General features: G+C 42.8%; 1 protein-coding gene across 1 annotated transcript in view; it reads right to left on the reverse strand.

Annotated features, from left to right (window-relative positions):
- The window catches only part of MNAT1 (MNAT1 component of CDK activating kinase), a 156,118-nt gene that overhangs the window by 75,752 nt on the left and 53,021 nt on the right, over positions 1-27,345 (reverse strand). Inside the window, exon 7 of the mRNA XM_066608206.1 lies at positions 495-616. Within this exon, the coding sequence (XP_066464303.1) occupies positions 495-616 (122 nt within the window). The remainder of the gene's footprint in view (positions 1-494; positions 617-27,345) is intronic.

A 27,345-nucleotide genomic window follows, 5' to 3' on the forward strand; every position in this document is an offset into this window, starting at 1 on the left:
TGGTGAGATGAGCGAGACACCAGTGATGGGGGTCCATATAAATATATATCGGAAAGGTTTGTGGGAGTTTTTTTATCTTTCCACCTAAAAACAATGACTTTCTAAATTTTTGGACAACACCTTTAAAGACTTCCTTTGAGAGGACAACTTGAAGGCTTCCTTTTTTCAGTTTAGGGTGAAATACACTTTAAATTACAAGGAAAAGGTTTAGATTTCCGAGCTCCCTTTGAGATGTTTTCTTGGTGAAACCACAGAATGTGTTAAAATATTTAGGGCTTATTTTACAAAGTGTAAGGTTGACTTACAACGCTCTAAAAAGCTTCACTTACGTCACAGCAAAATTCTACACATCCTACATTCAGCACATTGTTTACTAAACCAGATGTTCTGCAATTAACTATGTATATATTTGACACTCACTTTCCGAAAGACAGCTTATGTCCATGAATGATTCCATTCTGTCGGCACATGGACAAACAGAAAAATACACTTACCCCAATCTATTCAGCACTTCTATTTGAGGAACGGCAGGGCCATACGTTTCTATGTGAACAGGCTGATACTGATACAAAGCTTCTTCCAATTTTGAGGCAGGCATTGAAGAAATGTGCTGAGTCTGCAAAAAATATACACAATTTTTGTTTTGTAAAAGTTAAGTCATAAATACAAAAAATTTTTATACAATAAATAAAAGACAAAAATGGCAGCTTATTTCAAGATTTCTCCCTATAGCTCCTTACATTTCACATTTAGGAGATCCACTCCTGAGGAAATGTTAGAGTTCCTGCACTTTCACTTCGGAGTGCTCCTGCTCCATCAGCTGTTTTCTGCAGTGAAATATGGCCCGTGTTCAGCTGCCGAAAGGAGACAGAGCATAAGAACTCCAAAGTGAAAGTGTAGGTACACTTTAAGGAATGCTACCACACTACTTTGCACCAATATAAAGCCTTTGTAAACACTTTCGCTGTCTAGTCCTGAAGAGATATGGACAGTACATATGTGACTACCGCACTAAGATGCATTACGGCCGTGATGACGAACCTATGACACGCGTGTTAGCACTCACACGCGTAACCATAATCGCTGACACGCGACCGCTGTCAGCCGTTCACCCCGTTCGTGGTGAATACCGGCAGGGGCCGCGGCTCCCCTGCCGGTATTCACTAAGCAGAGCTACTTGCAGCGCTGATCCCGACGCACACAGTGATGTCAGTTTGCAGCTGGGATCCTCCTCCCCCAACGTCTCCTACTACTTGGTTCTGCGACAGCGTCCGGGGGAGGAGGCGTCCGGCAGCACACTGATGTCACAGTGCGCACCGGAGACCATCGCTGCTAGCGGCGCGTCGGGCAGTGGAGAAGCGGAGCTTCCACGAGGTGGAGGGAATAAGTATATGGGTCTTGGGGGGCACTATCACTGCTGGGGGCCGCTGTCACTGCTGGGGGCTCATCATTACTGAGATAAGTGAGGGGGAGGCTGGGAGAGGCGAGGGCCTGTGCTATGGGTGTTTTGGGTTTATTAAATACAGTTAGATATTACAATTATACATTTTTGTTATTTAAACTATAAATATTGTGAATTTATGTTTTTTTTCTCGAAGTGACCCACCACTTGAGGTTTTGCTCGTTTTTTTGGCGAATTTTGACACACCAAGCTCAAAAAGGTTGGCCGTCACTGCATTACGGCAATCTGAATATTGTCTTATGGTAGGATCATTGAGCTCTTTGAACAAGTCAAAAAATGATTGTGTCTTGCAACATTAGCCTTAAAAGGAATAGCATATACGGTCAGGACTCAAACTGGGAACCCCCTGTACTCTAAGCAGTAGAAATTCTTATTCAGCCATCAGCTCTCTCGTTGGACAATTCCCTTGCATACCTGTTGCCTTGTTCGCAGATCCTACTAATCCAGCCCATGTCCTAGCTCCACCCGGGCTCTTGATTAGACTTCCTATAAAAGTCTTGACCTGCCACTGCACTAGCGTGTGATTAATCTGCTTCACAGCACTGTTTAATCCAGCTCCACATTGCTTGCTATTTCTGCAAGACCTCCTGATATTGACTTCTGGCTTTCCTCTCTGACTTAGTTACCTACCTAACCACTTGTACTGTGAACTGAGACTTCCCTTTGAGGACTTCTGGCTTCCTCTCGTACTACGTTACGTGCCTCATCCATTTGTACTGCAACAGAGATTTCCCAATAACGACTCCTGGCTATCCTAACTATGAACTTGCACAGCTACTACACCCACAGCTCCTATCCAGCACTGGTAAGAGGTTACATATACTCAATTTGCAAAGCTGGAGCATATGTAGCAATTAGGAAAGGAATTACATTTTTTACAGCAATACAGCATTATACTTAAAAAGGGTTGTGCCATAATAGAAAGTTATGACTTAGCCATAGGTCCGAACGCTGAAACCCTCACTGATCCCAAGAACAAAGCTTTTGCGCACCCTGAAGTGAGGGCAACTGAAGTTGCACATAAACACAGCCGCACCATTCATTTCAACTGGACTGCAGGAGACAGCAGAGCACCTGAACCTCAAAGTGTGGGTTTCACTGATGCTTTGACCATTAAATAAAAGGGCCGCAAAGTCTGGTTACTGACAAATCTATTCTCCTCAAGAAAGATGAATTAGTGTGAACTATGACTTGATGCAAAGCAACTTTCAGGAGACGTGTTACAGAGATGCACTAAGCTGTTAAAGTGCTACAAAAGCGTCACTAATGACCTGGGTGTACATCAATCCACAGAAAATTACCCGCAAATAGAGAACATTCAAGATTGCTTTTGGTGTGATCTGAACAGGACGCCCACTTTTAAACAAACTAGACAATCCTGAGAGAGGTGAGAAGAAACCCAAAAAGTAAACACAAAAAAGACCTACAGATGATTCTACAAAATGGAAAAAAACCCTCTGTTCATGTGTCCACTATTTCAAAAACACTGAACAATGAACAGCATTCATTGAAAGACACTATGAAGGAAGCTGCTGCTGTCCCCCCACTCCAAAAAGAAATACTTCACACTACGAGTTTACTCGAGACCCCCTGGATATTCCACATAGCTTTTAAGAAAAAGTTCTATGGACAGATGAGTCAAAAGTGAAGCTTTTCAGCACAAACTACACAACACTATGTTTGGAGGGGGGAAAAAAGTGCACATTGCACATAAACACCAGACCCTTATTTTGAAGCAATTACAATGAATTCTAAGGTGTATCAAAAACTAGAGATGAGCGAGCACGCTCGGATAAGTCAGTTACTCGAGCGAGCCTTGCTCTTCTCGAGTAACTGCATTCTTGTCCGAGCGTGCTCGGGGGGGTCGGCGGGGGGTAGCGAGAGAGATCTCTCTCCCTCTCTCCCACGTTATTCCCCGCGCCTGCTCGGAGAAGAATGCAGTTACTCGAGAAGAGCGAGGCTCGCTCAAGTAACTGACTTATCCGAGCATGCTCGCTCATCTCTAATCAAAACCTTTTACATTTTATTTTGACCTCAAGCTGAGGCGATGATGGCTAATCCAACAAAACAGTAACCCAAGGCACACAACTGAAGCAACTAAAGAATGGTGGAAAAAGATTATTTGTTTTTTGGAATGCCCAAGTCAGAACTTAAAAGGTATTTTCCAGGCACAAAATGAAAATTCTGAACTCTAGGAATACCCCTTTAACCCTAATGAGATGTTGTGCCATGACCTGAAGAGAGCTGTGTACCCAAGGCATTCCAGAAATATTGATGAACCCAAATGTTTACAGGGAGGAATGTTTCAAAGTTCTTTATTAACATTGTGCAAATGTTATATGCAGCTGCAGGAAACATTTCGTGGAGCCGATTGCTGGCGAAAGGGGGATTGACAGGTTATTAAATATTTTTCAATGTAGGGGTTCGCTTGCTTTTTCTTCCTGTACTGTGGATGTTTACTCAAATTAGCTCAATAAAATGCATGAACAGTACAACCAATTGTGTGCTACTAGTTTATTTAGATAGTGTTTGTCTATTAATATGAATTAGTTAAATCAAACCACACTATTAGTAATCAATGCATATATCAAGTAATTCCAAATGGTCCACTAGCTTTCTTGCATCTAGCTTTTACAGGGGGGGGGGGGGGTTCTCCCAGATTCCTGCCTGGTAAATCTGCACCAGGCATACCCCAGTGATGGGTTTTCCAACGATGCCGGCCAAAATTTTCCCGTGTGAAATAGCACAGCATGTTGAGCTATTTCATCTGGGATTTCGTGCTGCATCTGCACTAGAGGCTCCAAATGGAGCAAGTGTGAATGTGACCTTACTGAGTAGAATTGTCAGTCATGACTAAGGGCCCATTTGCACTCAAAGATGATCGCTCAAAAGATGGCTTTTGAGTGATCAATTTGCATAAACTACTAATTGGTACTAATGCCTATTAGTAGCAATTAGTAGCGTGTGAGCCGCCAGGAGCTAAGATATCCTCTCCTACAAGCATTGGTTATAGGGGAGGGAGAATACCTCCACAATACAGTATTGTACAGCCCTGCCTTGTACTCAAGGCCTCTAGGACAGAAAACTATAATTGAAAGAGATGGCTAATAATAAATAGTGATTTAGCATACAATACGTTGTATTATTTTAGAGGCAACAGAGTTTATAACTGAATTGCATTTGATAATGTGAGTTTCAGCACATAACAAAAAGCACTTGCTTCCAAGTATGATAATATGGTGATCGGGGTTTGAAAATAGAATTTAAAAAAATGATCAAAACATGCGGGTGCTAATTGCATCATCAGAAACATACACAGAAAAAGGTGAAACTCAATAGACATATCTCCTTCAGGATAACAAGACAACTTTAACCCTTTCAGGACTTTGGTATTTTGAGCCTCATTGACTAAACAAGGTTATGGTTCTGTAACCCCCTTTGGATATGGAAAACTATCATATTACTGAACAACCAACAATAAAAGGAAAAACTCAGGCAGTGACAAAAGTGTTAGATAAACAATGTATAGGGAATAAATGACATGATTGATTGCCTAATTGGCTTTGGCAAAGGCAGAGGTCATTCTTTTGACTTCACAGCCCTGCAGGGGGCACTCAATCACCAGTTTACCATAATGACATGACAAGTTCTCATGTCAAGTTTACTGACTGCGTAAATTAGAACCATAGGTAAACAGTGAAGACCCATACAAAGCAAAACCACAGATATCCAAGTCCTAGGAAAGGTGAGCAAAACTAACACACGGTGCCATAAGGTAAATAGGGATGATGTCAACACGGTGAAACACTTCTATCACTTGAGTATTTTGTTTTCTGAAAATTGTAATCAAAACTCTAAAATTTACATTTTACTTCACATTTGCGTTTGGAATGAAAACGGAATGTTTATTTCCTTTTGATTTCAATGTTTTTTCTTTAAAAAAAACACAGAATATTTTCCGTTTGCTTCCATTCTATTATGGTTCAGTTTTTTTTTTTTATAAAAGGAACTAATAGGCTGGGTTCCCACAGGGTGGATTTTCTGCGGTTTGCCGTTGCATATCCGCACTGCGGCAAAACCGCTGCGTTTGCAGTGCAATGCAGCACAAATGTGTTTGGCAAAAGGCTGTTCTCACAGGACAGATTTTTTTCCGCACAGCCGCAGTGCAGAAATGCAACTGCGGCGCGGTTTTTCAAGACGCAGCATGTCCATTCTTTTAACTTTTCCGCAGCGCTTTTTTGTCCATAGACCTCTATGGACGCAGCAAAATCCGCACCAAAATCCGCTGCAAAAGTAAAAAAGCGCTGTGGAAAAACAAACTTGTGGATTTTTCTGCAAAAAAATCCGCAAGTCAAAATTAACCTTTGAAGCGGTTTTGCCGCAGAAGCAGTTCTTCTGCAGCAAAACCGCAACGGAAAAAACGCAGCAAAACCACAACAAATCCGCCCTGTGTGAACCCAGCCTTAGTGCTGTGGGCTGCAGAATTTCAACATTTTGGGGGGATTTTTACAACGCTCACCATGTGATATAAATGTTACATTTACTTCATTCTTTGGGTTGTTACAATTAACACACCACACCATTTATATAGGTCTTATTATGCTTTACCACTTTTGCACTATAAGAATACTTTATTTCTAACAAAATTGTTAGTTTCCCCACATTCCAAGTCTAACATTCTAATTTGCTCTACGAAAGCTTCTTTTTTTTTGCAGGACGACTTGTAATTTTTATTAGTACTATTTTGAGGTATACATACACGTCATTGATTATTTTTTAATCCCTATTTTAGAGGAGCAAGATGACCCAAGATACTGTTAAATGACAGGACTTCTAAAAGCTACTAAGGTAACAGTAATTAGGGGGATGAAAGTAGTTAAATAAAAATTAGAAAAAAAGGCGTTTTCGATGGTTCTCACATTGAGTACCAGGGCAGGGTTGTAATTTAAGGTGTATTCACATCTTGTACGTATATGCTAGGTACTATGTTTGATAGTTGGTACTCACCACAAGAATGGGTGACCCCAACCAGGCTCACCGCTGTGGCCACGGGTGAACAGGACTACGGAAAAAGCTGAACTGGATGTTAAATAAACAGCCTGAAACAGCCAATGTTACTAATGGGAGTTACGGAAATAGTGAGTTTATCAGCTTCTGTAACCACCATTCACTTCTATCAAAATTAGCCCGGCTGCACACAGGCGGGTCAGATTCTGCATGCGAAATCTAACCCTGTGCCCAGCCGGCATCCGCGTGTACCTAATCTTCTCTGTACTGAGGATGGTCCACACGGCGAGCCATCAGACCTGCGCAGTACAGATTTTATTTATTTTCTTTTAAACTTCTGCTTTTCCCTCGTCCTCTCCACAATGTCATTGCAGAACAGCCGGCTTCCCCTGACTTCAATGGAAGTCGTCCGCGAAGAGGATGATGCTGCAATTTTTCCTACAGGAGTGGGGGGGGGGAAAACGCAATTGCTTTTTGCTCGTGTAGAGAAAAAAAGCGTTTTTTAATAGCATGTTATGGGCAGTGTTTGCTGTGGAATCCGGAGGCAGACGCCCACTCCGGATTCCGCAATGCAAATCCACCAGTGTGCACCCAGCCTTAAGGAAACAGCTTAGAACAGTACGTTTTGCCATTTCCATAAATCCAACCACGTGTGGCCGTGGCGGAGATACTGGGATTTCCATCTCGGCTATGTTTTTCTGACATGGAAATAACCCTTTAAAGAGTTTTTCCCATTAACTAACAGTATAACTCATCTGTAGGTTAGGTGATAACTGTAAGATCACACGTGGTTCCACAGCAAAAACCCCAGCAGTCATGGGAGCTGCGGCACCCAGATAATGAAGCAGTAGTGCGCATGTGTGACCATTGCTCCATTTACTGTCTATGGAGATGCCAAGTACAACTTTCGGTTACCTTAGACAGTCCCATGGAAGGGAATAGAGTGGTGGTCACGCATGTGAACTAGCACTCTATTCACACCAGATACTTTTAGACAGCTGTTCTCGTTGCCCCAGCAATCGGACCCCAGGGATCATACATAAATCACCTAGCCTGTGGATAAAGTGAGAAAGGTTTATGGAAAAATCTATGCAAGCAGGAGAGGGCTTTCCTCTCAGACTAATGCCCCATGTTGACTGCTGAAGGATTAAGATTTCTCTTCACTAGAATTAAGGAGTGCAACTAAAAATCCTTAAAAAAAATAAATAAATTTTGAAAAAGCACCAGGTAATTACATAGGCGGTGCTCTACTGAAACGCAGATTGTATGACCCAATTAACATTTAAACCCCTTAAGGGCCAAGCTGTTTTGTACCTTAAGGACCAGACACTTTAGGGATTTTACCCATGTAGCGGTTTTACTGCCCTACTTTGTTTCCTTTAGCTACCAAAATTATTTTCACTGTTTTTTTTCCACCCAGGCAGTCACATGACCCCCCCCCCCACTCCCTATGTGAAAGTTCTAGTGTACTTTCACTTTCAGTACACAATGCTCATTGAGCACTGTGTATTCGGGGAAGCAGAAAGCAGGAAGGGATAAAAACCCCTCCTGCCTTCTCCACTGGGTTATCAGCTGTTACTAACAGCTGATAACCCGTTCCTGCCTCTGATTGATTGCAGAACAGGAGGTTAAAGCACCGACGTACTTTTTACTATCGGTGGTGCTTTTAGCCCAGGACCAGGCTCCGTAAATGTACTGTGCCTGGTCCTTAATGGGTTAAGAAAAAGGTTTGTCCATGAAGATCACTTAGGCTGCATTCTTAATTTTAAGGCCTCAGTGAATAAACTGGTTGTGGTCACAGACAACGTTGTATAGTTTGCAGAGAGTTACGGTTTACACTGGGCGACTGTCGCTTTTTCCGCCGGAGCGATAGTCATTCTGTGAATGGAGGCAGAGTGAGCTAGGGATCGTTCCGGCCCACCAAGCTTCATTCTCAGTAAACTGCAGTCACTCAAAGATTGTGCAACTTCTATTTACACAACAGTTGCTTGGTCTTTACGTTAGCTAAAAACTAAGCAACTGAGAAGTGAGCGATTCGATCAGAACAGGGGGCAACTATTGCTCGAACTTGCGGTTTCCAGCAATAATATATGCAATGATCACCCCATGTAGAGGTACCTTAAGTGACCTGTATCCTCCTGACAGCTGCTAATCAGCCAAATAATGGTCACAGGACAGCAATGTTTTCAGGGGGCGTGTGAAAGGCTCTAGACGTTTCTGCTCAATTTCTCATGAAGTTATTTTCCTGCTGTTAATCTCACTAAAAATGAATACTACATATTTTTCCGTACCCAATGTTCAAACACCTGCAAATAAAACCCTCAGAGAGTGCTAAAGAATCTGTGGTTGGAATATTGTACATAAGCCATAGAGTAGCTTTCACAGAAGGTCAGTTACTGAGAAACATGCTGTGCTGTACTTGACGGGGAAATCAACATTTTGGAACACTTCCTTCTGGAGGAGGACACTGCTGCTTTCAATACAGAAAGGTGTACTGTGAGTTTTTTTTTAATATAATTGAAACTTAATACTATAATCCCCAAATCTGCAGAATGACAGGCTGCATTCACACTGTGTCCAGGAGATGCGCTCTCCAAATAGGAAAGGAGAGGGGTACACCTACTACCTCCTACTGGGATTAGTCTCCATTTTTTGAAGGTGAATCTCCTAAATGCAGTCTATGATGAACCTTCCTACTTTTGGAACTTGCTGAGAGAAGGCATTATCCTGTTCACGCTCATTGTCAGCTTTAAGACAAAGACAATTTTAATGTAAAAGAGAATTTCAACCTTTTATCATTCTGCCCCTTTTTATTCTGTGCTTAGCTTATTAGCTTTCTCATATGTGTCTGTAGTTGTTGTTGGGGGGGGGGCTTGTTTTTTTCTAATACACAGCTACAAATACACTATGTAGACATAGATTTTAAAGATACTTATGCGATGCAGCATTCTCCATTGCCTTAAGGCCCATTTACACCAGCCGATAATCGCTTAAAAAAGTATATTTTTTTAAATCGACGATAGTCTTAGCAATAATCATTGCGTTTAAACGTGCGCCCATCGCGCGCTCTTCAGGCATTGCTAGCTAATTATTAAATTCAGTCCAACCTAAAAATCATTGGTCAGCCTTATCAGCAGTTCTCCACAGGGAGTGCTGATAGCAATGTTTCCCTGTGGAGAACAAAGGGACACCCCGCTTGTCTTCTGCATCCTCCGCTCCGAGCGCTCGACTGTATAACAGCCAGGCGCTCGGAGCGGGGGAACAGCTGTATGCAGGAGACAAGCGGGGACACCCCGCTTGTCTTCTGCATCCTCCGCTTCGAGCGCTCGACTGTATAACAGCTGTATGCATTAGACAAGCGTCCCTTGTACTACAGTCTCATTTGCTGGCTTTCTTTAGGCTCCATTCACACGTGGGTAGTTTGGTTGCAATAAAAAAAAACACACCAAAAAGTGTATTTGCAAAACTGCATTAGTTTTTTGCCACACTTTACCTCAAACATAGTGAAAGCGCACATGGTTTCACCAATGCCCTTTTCGGTGCTGTTTTTATTGCCCCGTGTGAATGGAGCCATACTCTTTTTTCACTGTGATGGCCAATTTGTATCACAGCTTGAAGAAGGGCTACTGAAGCTCTAATGAAAGCTTGCACTATTTTGGCATCCATCTGAATGTGTCCTGTCCTGCTTTCTACTCTTGTGAATAGATTAAACAGACGCCTCCGCTAGAGGAAGCTTACTGCATAGTGTTCACACCAGTGTTACTACTCCATTGGGGATTGATATGCCTTTGTTCCATTTTTGGGGCAGAGGAAAGGATTTAAAATGGATTTATATATTTTCTTCTTTTCACCACTGATTTCAATGGGTTTAAAAAAAAAGAAAAGAAAAAAAAGCTTCCGTTTGCTTGTGGTCCAGTTGGGTTCAGTTTTGTTTAATGGAACAAATAGTGTAAAAAAAACAGCCCATTGAAGGGGGAAAAAAAGGAAATATTTAATTCAGTTTGAGTTGCGTTTCTCTGCTTCAAAAATGGAGCAGAGAAAGGGAAATCGCTAACAGGTGAAAACGAGCCTTTATTGGAATCAATGAGAAAACATCAATTCTGCTTATTTTGGCCGCCTGCAGACAGCCGGGTCAGATCCGTCTGCGAGAATCCTCGGAGCAGGACCAGGCCCGAGCGCCTGCAGAGAGCAGCGCGGAACTCACCCGCTCCCGTAGCTCCGGCTCTTGCATGCGCAGACCAGAGCATGCCGCGGTTTGTTTTCTGCGCAGGATTTCGCGCAGACAAACCGCGGCCGTCTGCATAGGATTGCGTATTGCAATGCAATCCTATGCAGGCGTGTACAGGCGGAAATTCTGCGGGGAATCCCGTGTGGAATTTCCGCTTGTCTCCAGGCGGCCTTTTTCTTTTTTTACAGCATTATTCATGCAGCATAAATTACACAATACATTTTTTTCTGCGGGCTAGTAGGATTACGATGATACCAAAATTACTTTTTTGGGGGGTTGGTTGAGGGTCCATTTTTGTACAATGAAAACATTTTAGGATATCTTTTTTTTAACACGTCATTCCAAATCCCATACCTTTTTTATATTTTTCCATGGTATGAGTTCTGTAAGGGCTTGTTTTTTGCGTGATGAGCTGCAGTTTTTTTGTTTTTAAAAGGTCATACAGCTTTTGATCAATTTTATTGTGGTTTTTGGAAGGCAAAATTAACAAAAAAAAGCATCTTGCCTTTATTCCTTTCTTTTAAACTTTTTTTTTGCCATGCAGGATAAACAGTGTGTTTAGTTTATTGTACAGGTCATTACGGATACGATACCAAACGTGTTTTGTTTTTAAAGAAAGCAACATTTTTTTTATGTCCCTGTAGGGGAATCTTAAAAGCTCTGATCACTATGATAACGCACTGCAGTACTGCATTGCACTAATCGCTCATAATAGCATTCGCAGGCCCAGATACCCAGTGTATGGCGTACGGTTGCCGTGGCAACCCATCGGCCTCTCTGCAATTATGGTTGCCGTGGCAACCCATCGGCCCCCACCGCAATTTCATCTTGGGATGGCAGAAAGTAGGTAGTGCAGTGAGCCCATTACCACAATGACTTATTGTGATGATGTGCATTAGATTTTAGAATATTAGTCTGTGATTTTATATATATTTTTTTTTTTTATTTTTATTTTTTTTTTTTTTTTTTATTTATTTTTTTTTTTTGACCCTGCATTCTGATCTATAACTTTTTTGCCATAACTGCTAAAGGTCCTGTTCATAAGACATGTTGTATGATTTGGGAATACATTTAAGTTAGGCCGGCGACCCTGCATACCTGAATAATCTGTATTGTGGATGACGGCAGCGGCGGCTCACCACCAGTCATGCACAGTACAGTTTTGTTTTTTTTAATATGTGTATTTCCCGCACTGTCGCTAAGCGATGATGTGGGTACCCACATCCCATACACAAAATTAATTGTGTATGGGCTGAGGGTCAGACAGCCTCGCTTGACTTCAATGAAGGCCGTTTGTGCGGAATTCGCATCAAAATAGAGCCTGCTGCGATTTTTCCTCCACTCGCAGAGTATGCAATTCGTATCTGCGAGTTTGAGTTAAAAAGCGAAAGTACATAATCTTTAAATGGCTGCGTTTTGCTGCGGATCCTCCAAACAGATGCCGATCATGGATTTTGCAATTTGAATCCGCCTGTGTGAGCTCGGCTTTAGTGTTCAACTTAAATGAATTTTTCACTAATAGCTCCTGTGTAAGCGCATAAGAGTGACAGTCGTTTGTGCATACCGTAGAAGACACAACATTACTGTGAGTCAGTTACAATCAACTCCTCTACTGCAACCGAAAACCAGAACGTCTGATAATCCGGCCCTTCTTTGCAGCAGACAACTGCGACGTAATGCAGCAAGCAGAAGACTGAACCAATTAGGAAAACCTCCGTCCTTCTATTTTGGGTAGCCATGTAGCAGAGTACACAATTTCGAGGCTTCAGAAAAATAAAGTACTAAATTATAGATTGGTGGAAATCAGGAGTCAGTATGTGCAATAGATATTTGCATACAGCAAGAGACAGGGCAGAGCATGGCAAAGACCAGGAAAGGTAAAGACAAAGGTAATACTTTGTTAGTCAAATCGACACAAAAAAAGATCTCAGACGGTTTGTGCGGTTTAGAATGCACATAGGAAAATACTGCCGGTACGACCTAGGCAACAATATTGGCTTACTGCTGCTGAAGGTAACCGCTTGGCTCAGCAACAAGGAGAGCTGCATTGATTTTGCATTGGCCCAGCTTTTAAGAGACACAAGTTAAAGCCAATAAAGTGGTGCACAGCCTATTTGAGAATTTAATGAGCCTTATCCACTGGAAGAAAGCCCTGTGCGGGGAGACTTGTCTTGTAATTACATTTCCCACTTTCACTTCTAGAATAAGAAAAGGAATAAACTCACTATCAGCACTCTGGGAAGTTTGAAGCCATCCATTGTGCTGGACGGGATCATTCTCTCCACTGGGAAGCTCCATCATATTCTTACACTTTGCTAAAATTTACTTTATTCTTTCACATTGTATTTATTTACTATTAGTACTGTAGAATGAAGATGGAATCGTCATAGAAGAAAACGTTACAAAGGATGTCAGTTCTAGTAAACACATGTATAACTAAAGAAAATAATGCTGGAGCATCTTTTCTTAGAGCTAGATATTGTACCCTTTCTTGCTTACTCCTTCTGGAAAGGATGAATAAATGGACACATGGGCATTACAATGTGGGGGTTATCACAGTATCAGACTGTGGGGATACACAGATTTGACAAAAGGAATAGTAAAACCCAAGTGTCAATTTGGGGAACTGTCAGCGCAGGAGCACTGTGGGTTAGGGTTGACTGCGCTCCTGGTCTCAGGCGCCCAGCAAAGTGGCGGACCACAGTGCCTGAGCGGCTTACAGTCCGGTCCTCGGCACAACAGCACCTCCCATCTCCGCTGGCATGTGTCCGCACCGGCCTCCGCTCTGTGCTACCGACTCTGCTGTCAATCTTCTCCCTGTCGGCCTCCACTGGATGGATAGCCAGCAATTAAAAGTGGGGACAGCAGAGCCCAGGAGCCAAATCGGGAGCTAGGGGCATGACAGGGGCGTTACCTCCAGCTAAGGCCGGTCCGCCCCTAGCTGCTGGTGGAGACAAGATACAACAGTACCCTGTTCCTCTTTAAATTGCAAGAACACAGTCAAGGAGGCCATACACCTTAAGGAACTTTTACACGGGGCGATAGTTGTCCAAGTAATCACTCAAAAGAGCGATTACAAGTGACTGTCATCTCATGCAAACAAGGAATTCAACCGGGCAAGTGAATGACAGCTGTTAGGCACTTAAAGGGGTTGTCCAGGGTTAGAAAAACATGCCTACTTGAAGGGTGGCACAGTGTTTGGAAGAAAGCAGCCATGTTTTTCTAACCCTGGACAACCCCTATAAACATACACCCATCGTCTCGTGTAAAAGGACCCTTAATAACTTGGCTGAACACTCGCTTAGCCAACGACTTTTCCTTTCATTCCCCCATACGAATGCACACTTGGCTAAGAACGCGGGTGTTCTCAAAGAAACAGGTAGAAGCTGCTGGCAGACACTTCTGGCTGCAAATTATCGTTTGTGAGAAAAAAGGATGGGGCACACAGGGGGTATTATTGTTTCTTGACGCCACCGGAAGCTCGGGGTTTGACAGGGCTTGGATGCAGGAATGCCCCTGTCACACCCCTAGCTTCCGATTGGGTCAATTTAGTCGTATCACCATAGTGTGGATGGATTATTGCCTGCCCTGGAGGGTTAAAACCCGAGCCCTACAGGGCAGGCACAAATCAGTACACACAGTGCAGCTGTCATGGCTGCGTGCGGCCAGTTTTTAGCAGCTGCATTGGCGTCTGTGAGCTGTGTCCCAGCCGCCAATTCCCCCAGTAACTCACTGTGACTACGGTGTCCCTATGCCGCCTCACTGTAAGTCGTCACTGGCACCCTTTCCGCGGTACTACTCCCATGTCAGGACGTCACTTGGAGGATGAAAGATGCCGGCACTCCCTGCCTCGCCGTTGTCCTCCTGCATTTTTCAGTGCCCCATCTCCTCCGACTCCTCTGCCTGGGGTTGGGGCTGGGGATCTGTCTGCGCCGACGCTCCCAGTGGTCACTGCTGTCCTCCCAGCGCCTATGCCTAGGGCTGGCCTCCCTGCGCTCACCACTGTCCTCCTGCAGTGTGTGCATGTAGTAACGCCCACCAGCCAATCAGAAGCTAGGGGGCGTTAAAACATTATTTGACAGCTGGTACCTTGTCACCACCCTTTACTTCCGGTGGCGACAAGATACAGGAATACCCACACAGGGCTCCAGACAAAAAAAAAAAAGTTTTTGGCTACTCTACAGCTAATTAGTTATAATAGGTTAGATCAGTGTTGGCAAACCTTTTAGAGACAGAGTGCCCAAACTGTAACCAAAACCTCAATTATTTAATCGCAAAGTGCCAACATGTCAGGAAGCGGGGCTTATTACAATGTATGATTTTACCTCCATCGTTATAAAAAGGACAGGGCTGTTTTAAAATAGACAGGATGCAGATTTTGACTGCTTTTTGGATGCGGAAATGCTGCAAAATTTGCCACGGAAATTTACGCTGAGGATATTCTGCAGCATTTCTGCCACGAGTAAGCATACCCCAGTAGTACTAGTGCCCCCCCCACAGTGGACTCAGGAGTAGTGACCTCCACAGTAGCCCCAGTAGTAATAGTTACCCCAACATTTGTTTCAGTAGTAATAGGGTCCCTCACAGTTCCCCCAGTAGTTATAGTGACCCCCACAGCAGTCTCAGAAGTAATAGTGACCCCCCCCACAGTAGCCAGAGTAATAGTGACCCCCACACTGGTCTCAGAAGTAATAGTGACCCCGAGCAGTAATCGTGACCCCCTGAGTAGTAATAGTGACCCCCGCCCCAAGTGGCCCCAGTAGTAATGCTATTAGTACTGGGACCGATATAGGGGACACCATTACTAATAGTATCCCCTATATCAGCCCCAGTAGTAATAGCGCCCCCGAGACCCATAAACTTACCCCCTGCTCCTTGTCGAAGTGTTGCTACTCCTCTGCTCAGCGCCGCTAGCGGCACTGATCCCGAGTGCACACTGTGATGTCAATGTGTGCATCCGGACGCCTCCTCCCCTCTGCTATCGCGGAACCAAGGAGGGGATATCAGGGTGGTGTATCCCCCGATGCACACCGACATCACAGTGTGTGCCTGGGTTCAGTGCCGCTATGTCAATAGCATCCGGGGATCTGTGGCACACCAGCCAGTATTCACTATTGCGGCGAGCAGCTACCGGCGCACGTGCTAGCAGGGAGGGCTCTGCATGCCATAGGCTAGCCACCACTGGGTTAGATTATAATACTTCCCCCATGATATATTCAACATCCAGATATTTCCCCTCTCTAAACAACACAATCAGACTCAGAGGCTCTCCTCCATTCATAGGAGCCCACCAGTCCACAGGACAGCAGCCACTAGCCTCACCTCCCCTTGCAAGTGATAGCTTGGGATTACACACTAAGTGCACAGAATGTTTCTTATTACATATTGGCACTGATGAGAATGGACTGGCAAAAGCTCATTTGTCCCTGCCGTCAATCTACATGTCAAGTGTGTGCATAAATTGGCTCCATATCTAACAGACATCTCCATCTTCATGCACTGCAGCCCTGCGCATGCCATAGAGACAGCGCTGGTTGTAAATGACAAAAAGATTTTTTTTTTTTAGAATCTCGTTACCCTTCACAAAATCCTGTTTGCGTCGGTGACCATTTTTGGTAACCATCTGGAGCACTGAAATGCTGGAATCCAACATGGTGTACCATTGTAGGAGATTTTCTTTAAATGGTAACTAACTGATCAAACAACTTGTGCTTATATGATAGCCAATGTGATATCTAGCAAAAGTGCAAATCACTTTATTTACCCAAAATAACGTTTTTGTACTGAAAAATAACTCTAAACTGCTGCCAACTAGGGGTCTCCCTTCCTTCTAATTTACTGCCCAGTCTGTTATGTAATGCCCATCTCTAGTAACAAACATACAATGTGGGAAAAGAAGTGGAAGAGGGCGATAAATCATACTACCCACAGAACTTAATGAAGACGTGAGGGGCAAGAAGCAGCTGCTGCAGGGGGACAGACTCACACAGACGTGCCTGCAGATAATCATGTAGAAATGTTTACTGAGTTATAGCAACACAAATCACATTTCCACTGCTCAGTACTTTTTTTTTTTTTTTTTAGTGTCCTACATGATCAGGTTATGTCTATGTATGTATTGGACAGTTAGTGAACAGAATCTGCCATTTTCTCCATTACTTCTAACCATGTATAGAACACAGTATAACAGCTACCTTCTTCATCCAGCTCAGAGACAACTGAAAATCACAGATATAACTTGCAAACTGTAAAATGATAATAAATATACTGCAAAAGTCATACAATTGCCAGAAAAACAGTTAAATCTCAACCAAACACATCAGTTTAGGGCTCATTCACACGTTCATATTTGCACTGCTTACTACACGCACAATTATTGTGTGGGTAAAACACAGCGAACCGAACCTATTGAATTAAAAAATATGTAGCATGTCCTATCTTGGTGTGTACTACCGTACGCACCGTAGAAGCCCATTGAAATCAATCGACGTGCATAAATGTGAACGAAACTCGCCAAAAAATAAATAAATATATATATAAGTTTTTTGTTTTTTTTCATGCATTCTTTTTTTACGGGTGTAAATACGCTGCAAATCAAGCTTCAAGATCAGAAATGGTTTGTCCCTCGGGAAAAAAAAAATCCTATTTGTACCATTTGCTATAGTATTATAAGCATATTACTATTACATATGTGCAATACATTTTCCAAGCAATGAAACCTTACTTTATGTCAAAAGCAATTATCTAGATGTCAGTAATTACTGACAAATCCTGGTTGGCATCCCAATTCATCCCCAACCACAATTTATATTATAGTAGCCCAAATGACCATGTTCATCTCCACCACATTATTTTATACAGCGGTCATAGTGGTTATTACCCCAAAATATTGTCTAAGGGGAAGGGAAAAAAATACAGGAACATAGACATGATGTCTATAGGTCTTCGCTTAACTGATCGTGAAAACCAGCCTGTGGTAAAATGCCAGAAATAAAAGCCGAGATGTCTGAGAAACGTCCTGGTGGAGGAAGGCTAGCCCGTACTTCAGCTGCTCTACAGCCTGTTTAGTCAAATTCAGGCAAATGTCCAGAATGTATTCACTGTGTGGCTTCTTGGCAAGAGCGCATAGTTTGGATATTAAAAATGGTGTGGTTATGATTTTGTTAGACATATTTAGTGCGTGTGTCAAAAAAAATTCCAAAAAACAAGTTTAAATGGACTGTTCCTGTAATGAGACTACTATGGGTTGAAGGAAACACTTAGGGAGAGCAATCATCCCGCACTTGGGCTCTGCTTTCAGTAGTACACAAGAAAGGAGCACAGCAGAGTAGGTTTAGTAAGAGCGGCAGCTTGACTTTATGTATAGTGAGTAGTATTGGAGCCTGCCATAGGGTAAATACAAATAAATAGGATTGCATGAAATGTCCTGGTCATATAACCTATAAAGAGAGGATGTTATTTGTTAGACTTTGCCTCCTTTATTTCATTTTTTTGTGCTCTAATTTTTTTTATACCTTTTCAAATTTTTAAAAAGAAATTGTATAATCCTCAGCGAGGCGGTCGCATACAGCAACCCTGAGCAGAAGTTGTACAACCGCACTAGCAAGGGCACACAGGCACATGGACTTCTTTTCTGTGCATATTCGGTCTGTATTTTGTTTATGGACTGGATACGGACCCAATGAATTAAATTTCTGTACTCATATGTGTATTTTAGGCACGTTTAAAAAAAAAAAAAAAAAAAAAAGGTAAAAAATTGCAGCATGTCCTATTTTGGTCCATTGGGGGCACATAAAAGTCTATGGAAGCGTAGAAAAAACCCAAACAGTGAATTGTGTGTTTTTTTGCACACATGAAAAGTGTCGTGAATACGCATTAAATACGCGGCTGAAGCGCTGCGTTTTTAATGGCCCTTAATAGTTGACTTGCACAACTGTTGGAAAAAAGTAAAATAAAGGAATCGAATATTTGGAGACAGGAAATAGTTGACACATATGTACCTGACTTGTACAATTATTAGAGGTGAAACTCTTGTTCGGATATGCTACAGGGCTACGGGGGAAAATTTATCACCAACTGTGTGGCAGAAAAAAGACAAAAAACACAGAATTTGGTGAATGCCAAATTTTTGTTTATCCAGTTCACCCACCATTGGTGGGTCTACCTGGCTGGCAGCTCCTTCACCACCTATCTAGACTCCTCCTCAAGGCTGTCCGAGTCCTGGCAATACACCTGGGACTCAAGCCTTTGACACTTTTAGGTTTGCTCCACTCCCTTCCTTTCTCCCTCTCCAGTTTATATCTAGACAGGCATAGGGATCACCTGTCTTGATAAATTCTCCCCTATGCATTTCAAAGTTAGCAAGTATAACATTAAGCAACACTATCCGTTTACTCTATTTCAAGTCATCGCCGGCCAACAGGTCCCGCCAGAGCCTCAGCCTCCTCAGACCTCCTTTCCCTTCAGCACAGAACGCCAACATGATCCTTGTTTGACCAGCTTACTAGGCCAGTGGCACCTATTCTGCATTGACCTCCCCAACATGGCACATTGTTTGCCACCCCTGCTTTATATATCTTCCAGTAGGGCTGCTCTGCCCAGTTCCTCTTCTTTGCTGAACGGAGGGAGTAATGAACCAGCAATGAACTAGTTAAAAACAATTGACTGTGTGCACACCATGTGATTTGTTTCCTGAACAGGCTCCCATGCCATGTCTGAGGTTAGGAGCAGCCTCCAAGCAGATACCCATGCATCTCCTGATCAGTTAAGAATTTGGGAGCAGCTTCACTCAACATTTGGACAGAGTGCCATTTTAACCCTTTGCAATCCAATTTTGGATTCAGGGTTTCCTAGGCGGCTTTTTCTTTCTGCCATTTCACAGTAGCACCATTGGCTGGCTAGAGCCAGTACTGCAGTGTGGGACATGCTGGAGAGGCCCCCGACAACAGAGCGGCCAGTAATATACAGTAAGAATACCCTGCCGGACGTCTTCCGATATCGGAGCTCTACAGCCTTCAATCAGAATGTCTTCAGACGTCAGTGGATTGGAAAGGGTTAAATGAAGGATAGTCTTTGACTAACCCTAGCTATAGAGTCAGCAGGTGCAGAATCGTATATCGATATATTATAATGTATTACTATGTGTAACATAAAAAAAATATGTGACAACCGTCAACGAGAAGCCTAAATGCTGTTAATAGATCTTATTATGACTATTTCTATTCTGTCTATGGCTTGTGTGTCAAAAAACATGCTAAAGCACAGCACAACATACAAAACATATACTGAGGGTATGTTCACACGGCAAAATCATATGTGGATTTTTTAGTAATACACATGATCAAAATATGGGGGCCCATCCGCCATATCCAGGTGAACCTCATTAGATGGGTTGTTAACTCTATAGACACCTCATTTCGTACAAAAAGCATCCAAATGAATGCGAAAGCTGAAGACCTGGCTTTATACTAAGCAACTGGGACAAATGGGAAACTGGAGGCGTGCAGAACAAAAATTAAGGCAGCCATTGCTCCACCAATACACAGGCAAGAAAAACCACTCAGCACTTTCAACAAATAAATTAATGAGAAGGTGCATAGAAGTCAGAGCTGCAACAGTAAAAGTAACAAAATGCAAGGTCCTTAGCGCACATTATGGCGGATGAGCCCACATATGTTGATTAAGATGCGCACCAAGAGCATTTTTTATGCAGTTAGAATAAACAGTTGTGCAGTCTATGCAGCTAGTAAAAGGTGTTTGAGTCCTGAAGCAAGTTTTTCTGTTACTGTAATTGTCACAGCCATGGCTTGCACGCATATTCAGATTTGTGTTGAAAGTGCTGCATCTTTTTTATTGCAGCTGTGAACTTTTCCACACGGACTCCATCTTTAAAAACCACAGCAGGAATCTGCAGCTGAGTGGCTATGCAAATGTATGGATCCGTTCGCCGATGCAGCGCTTTGCAATAGGCAAAATCCGCATCACCTGACATGTTACTTTTGTTTTTTCCGCATGCACATTCGAAATCCAAGCTGATAAAGCTACAGCATGAATTCTCCTTCAAAAGTAACGGGATGCGGATTTGCCATGAATCTGATGAAGAATCAAAGTGACATCCATGGCAAGATTCCCAATGTGAACACGCCCCAAGTATCATCACAGTAAATTATTGATGGTTTCCCAGGAGCAACGGGAGATTGACTTTTGGTGCCATAGACGGTGTCTATATTCACCGGTGCTCTTCCTTACTACTCAACTTGCCCCCACTTGAGAGGGGACTGATTAGTTCAAAAGGTGAATTGGGGAATTTCTATGCATGCAAGGTATTTTATTTCGAGATCAGTTGTGTAAAAAACAACAATACAGCAAAGCCACTTACCAATGGGTAATTATTCTCTATGCACACAAGTTAACACATTAAGTCCAGTAAATTTAACAAAATAATTACAGTTCCAGGAACGGGCAAGATTACCTTGCCGAATCATGTGAAAACATGTCAGAACGGCTGGCTCTATTTACATCTAAATCTGAAATTAGTTCTTGAGTGTATTCGTTTATGGATTTGTAATTCTCCAATTTTCCTAATTTTCAGTTGCATTGTACATACAGTAATTAGAAAAAAGGAATCTACATGTCTGTGCTGAGAGAACACAAAAAACACAAAGAGGTTTAGAAGAAAATCACTTCTAACATCAGTTATAGAAACTCTGCGATCGCATGGTTTCTCAATTGTATTTTGTGACACTGCCACTTCAGAAATCCCCTTCAAAATACTTGAAGTGTTCCATCTCTAATTAAACCGGGGATGCTTCGCAGGCAGCAAATTAGTTCCAACTTACAAAAGTAGAATGTGGCCGAGAACTCTTAAGCCTTTTTGGAAATATCTGAGCAGGGGAGCAGGATCACCCGTCCACCAGTTGCTGGAACAGATGTGGTTGCCAATCACGCACATTTGCTATAGCACATTCCAAAGTTTACTAATTAATCTCCGGGCTCAGCGCTTTTAGCAGTGGTGAGCCTGAAATGATGGCTTGTTTAGAAGAAGGAAATGCTACTTTATTCTTCATCAGATTAGAAATGTCCAAAATTCCCGTTTTGGCAGGGATTATTCATTTCTGTTGCTTTCCTATTACATTAGAAATAACCCCTTGAAGCTCAAACACAAGACAAAAGTTGCATGAATGGATCTTGTATGACGGTTTACAGACCCATAAACTATTTTGCTCTTTGCCTGGCACTGGATTCTCCCTGCAGCAAGCAGATACGGTATTGGACCATTTACACGGGACGATTAGCACTCAAAAATGCAACACGGGTTGCTTGGTCAGGGTAAAACGCTCCCCGTCCACCGCTTCACATAGAAGGTGAAGTGCTGAGCGAGGATCCAGCCATGAGGTCTTTCAGCGTAAACGCTCAGCACAAGCTTAGCGATGATGTGAGCGCACGTGCAGCCGTTGACCCGACTGTCAGCCCATGTAAAAGGGCCATAAGTGAGCTTAGCAGGCTATGGCTGTATGCTTTGTAAAAACACTGCCAAAAGATGGCTGACATTTACCTAAGGTGGGCATTTCCTACACCGATCATAATGTTAAAAATGTATTAACATTTTTGGTGTATCTATAGTCTGCACAGCGTTATGAGCTGGTATAGAGGTGTGCAACGTCAGATTCTAACAAATAGTAAATTTAACGGGCCGCAGTTGGCCCAGTCACCTTCCTCTTTGTGGAAAGGACAAAGGAAAGACCAAAAAGCCACAAATTTCTGCACAAATAAGACTTGCCAGAAGGGATACATTGGTCACCTCTTGAGTGACTCTCAAAGCACACAGTCCAAAATGGTCACAGAGCTGGATAGCTCCACCAATTGTCAGTCATGGTGGGTCTACGACCACCACAACACTGGCATTTATCAAGGACAGATGGATACCATTGAGGGAGAGAAGGAGAGTCTCAATGCCGCCTAGAATTTTAAAACTAGTCTCTTGAGCTCGTGTGGCAATCACAGTCTTATGAGATAGGTAAAAGTGAAAGTCCTACTGTGTCTGTGACTTACTTACTTGCGCAGTAACCTTCTCACGTGCTTTATAGTATGGGGGAATTGCTGTCCTGCAGTCTTAAAGAGAACCTGTCAACTGAGGAGTTAAGCCAAGACGGCTCCATACCCGATGCGAGTCAGCTGTTTAAACACCACTTGCAACAGCCATTTAACTACTTTAGATTCCACGGCCAATGTTGACAGCGGTACATAAGCCATTTCCTGAAGGATGGGGAGTGGGGGAGAGCTCCTCCAACGCTTCATCTACCCCCCTGGGATGTAGGCCACGGGTGCCAACGAGTTGCCATGCTTGCCTAAGGCAGTGATGGGCAACCTTTTTGAGCTTGGTGTGTCAAAATTCGCCAAAAAACCGAGCATAACTCGGGTGGTGTGTCACTTTGAGAAAAAAAAACATAAATTCATGATATTTTATAGTTTAAATAACAAAAATGTATAATTGAAATATCTAACTGTATTTAATCAACCCAAAACACACATAGCACAGGCCCTCGCCTCTCCCAGCCTCCCCCTCACTTATCTCAGTAATGATAAGCCCCCAGCAGTGACAGCGGCCCCAAGCAGTGATAGTGCCCCCCAATACCCATATACTTATTCCCTCCACCTCGTGGAAGCTCCGCTTCTCCTCTGCCCGGCGCGCCGCTAGCAGCGATGATCTCTGGCGCACACTGTGACATCAGTGTGCTGCCGCACGCCTCCTCCCCCAGACGCTGTCGCGGAACCAAGTAGTAGGAGACATTGGGGGACCGGGGGAGGAGGATCCCAGCTGCACACTGACATCACGGTGTGTGCCGGGATCAGCGCTGCTAGTAGCTCTGCTTAGTGAATACCAGCAGGGGCTGTGTCTCCCCTGCCGGTATTCACCACTAACTGGGTGAACGGCTGACAGTGGCCGCGTGTCAGCGATTATGGTTACACGTGTCAGTGCTGACATGCGTGTCATAGGTTCGCCATCACGGGCCTAAGGCCTACTGAAGGCTTCCAGCCTAATAAGCATTGACAATGACAGGGGTTAATAGGCTGACATTAAAAGTAAACTATACTAAAATACAGAAGTATTGAAATATACTGTACAATTGATCAAGTTCCCTAGTAGGACTATTTGAAAAAAAAAAAAAAATCAAATTAGCTAAATGTTAAAAAATAAAAAAGTTCAAAATATTCTTGTGACATTTTTCACATATAAAAGTAAAAAACAAATTATTAGTAACATTGTATCTGTAGAAGTCAAAACTATTAAAATATCACAATATTTATGCCACATTGTGATGCCCATCTCCCCCCAAAAAACGGATGGGTAACAAATGGTAACAGAAGCTACAGTTCACACCTCAGAAAACAAGCACTAACAAAACCTCATCCTTGTAAAAGTTGAAACATCATTGATCTAATAATATCAAGATAAAAATCAATCAAAAAATATATATATTTATATATGAACATGTTTTTACCTCACTTCAAATGCCATAAAAACTAAATGCAGAAAACAAAAATAGTACAATTACCATTTTTCCATTTTGCCTTACTTATAAAAGATTTTTTAAAAGTTTCTCAATACACTATACGCTACCATTAAAAAAATACAACTTGTCCCAAAAAGAAAACAAAAAAAAAACCAAGTCTTTCCCTGCCTTGTCCCCTCCTTTTCAGTGTCTCAGAATATCAGAAATACTCCTCTCTGGTGTTCTGGTGAATCAAATTGGAGCAGACAAGTGCACAGCAGATGTGTTAATAGACTCTGTCACTGTCCTCAAGCAACCCCACTGATGATGTGATAGATCGGAGTAGTAAGGGCAAGCTTGGAATGGCCCATTGTGAAGTCGGTGATCCTTCTGTGGACTCCAAGCCATTACATCATTAGAAAAATAAAAAATACTAGGTGCTAGAAAAGCAATGAGCCAAAGTAGTCTGCGTGTCAAATATTGCAGAGACAAGGTGAGCACAGAAGTTGCCATAGTGGTCTGGCTCAGATGAAGAAGAAAAGGGAAAGTTAATGACTCCAGGCAGAGGGAATGTTAACCATTATCACTGAATATAATTGTGTTATGGAATCTAAAGTTTTAAGTTTCAGAATGCAATAAGTGTATGTTTCTTACCTTGTAATTGACTATTAACCCTTAAATAGAAGGCTAAAACCTATGCTTTGTAGTGTCAGGAAATAGGATTTTAAGATAAGAAGTCAATAGACAAATTAAATAAGGCTGAGCTATGTTAACAGAGAAGACACACAGCGATAGCAGAACTATTGTCTAATGCAACAGCAATATCCTGACTTAGGTAATTTCTATGTCTGAGACGGGCTTTAAGAGCTTTGAGACGATTTGGTAGATGTCAATAAGTCTTGTGATCAATAATTATTTTCACCTTTGTAACAGTAAGCTACGTAACACTAATCTTTGTACCAAGCAACATTTGGATACGCCCTCTTCTTCTGTATAAGAGTTGGCAATGTTCATAATAAAGAAGAATTTCCTCGAGATTCTCACTGGAGAAATGTCTTGACATAACATGGAGTGATTTCATGCTATTGATAGATAATTGCTAGCAAATTTCCTCATCACGGGCTTCCATATCTACCAATTTGGCACCTGGCAACGAAGTCATCAGATCGGTACCGGTGTGGTCCGATAACAGCTATATCTACAGTCTTAAGAGCGACTGTAGAGCAGATATGTACCACATCTACCACTAGATGTGGATAAGATTAGTTGTTTTTGTTTTTATATAAACCTGGACTTTTTATGTCCCTGCATGAACCTAAGCGGTTAGGTCTCTGATAACTAGAGATGAGTGAGCATACTCGCTAAGGCAAACTACTCGAGCGAGTAGTGCCTTATGCGAGTACCTGTGTAGTGGAAACCCAATATATCTATATTCTGAACTGTGGGCCTTTGGTAATGGACAATGAACCTGTTTTTATTCTGTATACTAAATGCCAGTACTTTTCCATTACTGTTACAAATATAGATATGCCTTCTTTCATGTATCCAATGTATCTACTTCCTCATATGAAAATATCTGTTCTATAACTCTGCTGACATGGGGAAGCCAACATGAAACCAATCTATAGATATATCTGTTTGTCCAGCTGCTTGTGCATTTAGAAGAAGTAAAGAGTAGACAGTTAACCGCATTTGAGACAAAGTACCGCTTTTAGATACCGCAATAATTCCCCCAGCAATTTTACTGGAAACAGACGCGAATAACATGGGAGGTCTATGCTATTATTAACTCGTGATGTAACATCCAATCATATCGAAGGAACCACACGTGGGTCCAAGACAACCCACTCATCTAATCCACCACCTGATGGCCAATCACAGATGACTGGAGGATGGAAGAATTGCAAGATGCTTATCCAATAATTAAACAATACGTTGTATCTATGTAATCTTATGACCTGCCCATATGTTAAACTCTTTAAAAGAGGCTACACGCCCAACATTAAAGTAGAATTGAGGAAGCTTATACATGCTGAACCTGTGTCAGTGTGAAAACTTCTTATGCGCATATAATCAATTCAGAATTAATATGGAAGGGTGTAAACATTCCAAATTGATCAAGTCAGTGGACACAAAAGGAATTCCACGACAGCTGGTGGCCCGTACGGGGAGTGATCGATAGGTTACATAGAGCTCGGACAGAAGACACGGACATATGCGACCTTGGACTTGGCGGGACCAATAAAATCAGAACACGGTAAGATAAATTAATTATCTATACCTGTGTGGCTAACTCCAGGCTCGCCTATGTGCCGTGTCAAGGCCCAACGATTTGGAACCGACAGGTATTTTTAAGTCTCGATCACTCGATAAGAACCTGTCATAAGATATAAAAGGAATGTTTACATGCCTGTTGTCTTGAGAGTACTGGTCGATTGGCGAGGTCAGTGAATTGCCCTAAGGGGGAGGAAGACCCTGTACAGGTGCCCCTTGCTCGGGTCAGGTTTGGTGACGAAAACCTTAGAGTAAGGGACCTGTTGGGGTAGTTTGACTAAGGTGTCCCTGCTCGGGTCAGGTTTGGTGACGAAAACCTTAGAGTCAGGGAACTGTCAAACATCTGGACAGGCACCGCTGCTCCGGTAGAGTCTGGTAAGATACCTAGGAGAGAGGGGACTGCCAGACAGCATCCCGAGGGGCAGTTTAGACCAAACCAGCCGTACTGGTGTTCTGTCTATTTGTCTGTCTAGTACAAGGAATTAGGGGGCGCAAGGGAAGTACTTGGAAGTCTTGGTCGTGGGCTTCCAACCACTGTCGTACATTTCTACCTGTGTGACATATCGCATTGTCTTGCTGAAAGATCCATCTGCCCCAGGAAAGACAAACAGTAGGTATGGGTGTAGGGGATTTGCAAGGGTGGATTCAAAACCAAATCAGTTCAGAGTGCCTTCCAGGATGAGCAGCCCAGAGAATGCCACAAGAAAATTCCCCAGACCATAGCACTAGTGCCACCACCAGCTTGTGTTCTTCTAACAATGGCTGCAGGGCATTTGTTCTTTCAGGTTTCTCACCTGACACTTGTTGCCTTTTGTCCCCTCACGATGCGTTCACCACTGCAACATGCAAACAGTTCTCCAACTGCACTACTTAAGGAATAC

Source organism: Eleutherodactylus coqui, chromosome 6, assembly GCF_035609145.1.
Source record: "Eleutherodactylus coqui strain aEleCoq1 chromosome 6, aEleCoq1.hap1, whole genome shotgun sequence".
NCBI classification, from domain to species: domain Eukaryota; kingdom Metazoa; phylum Chordata; class Amphibia; order Anura; family Eleutherodactylidae; genus Eleutherodactylus; species Eleutherodactylus coqui.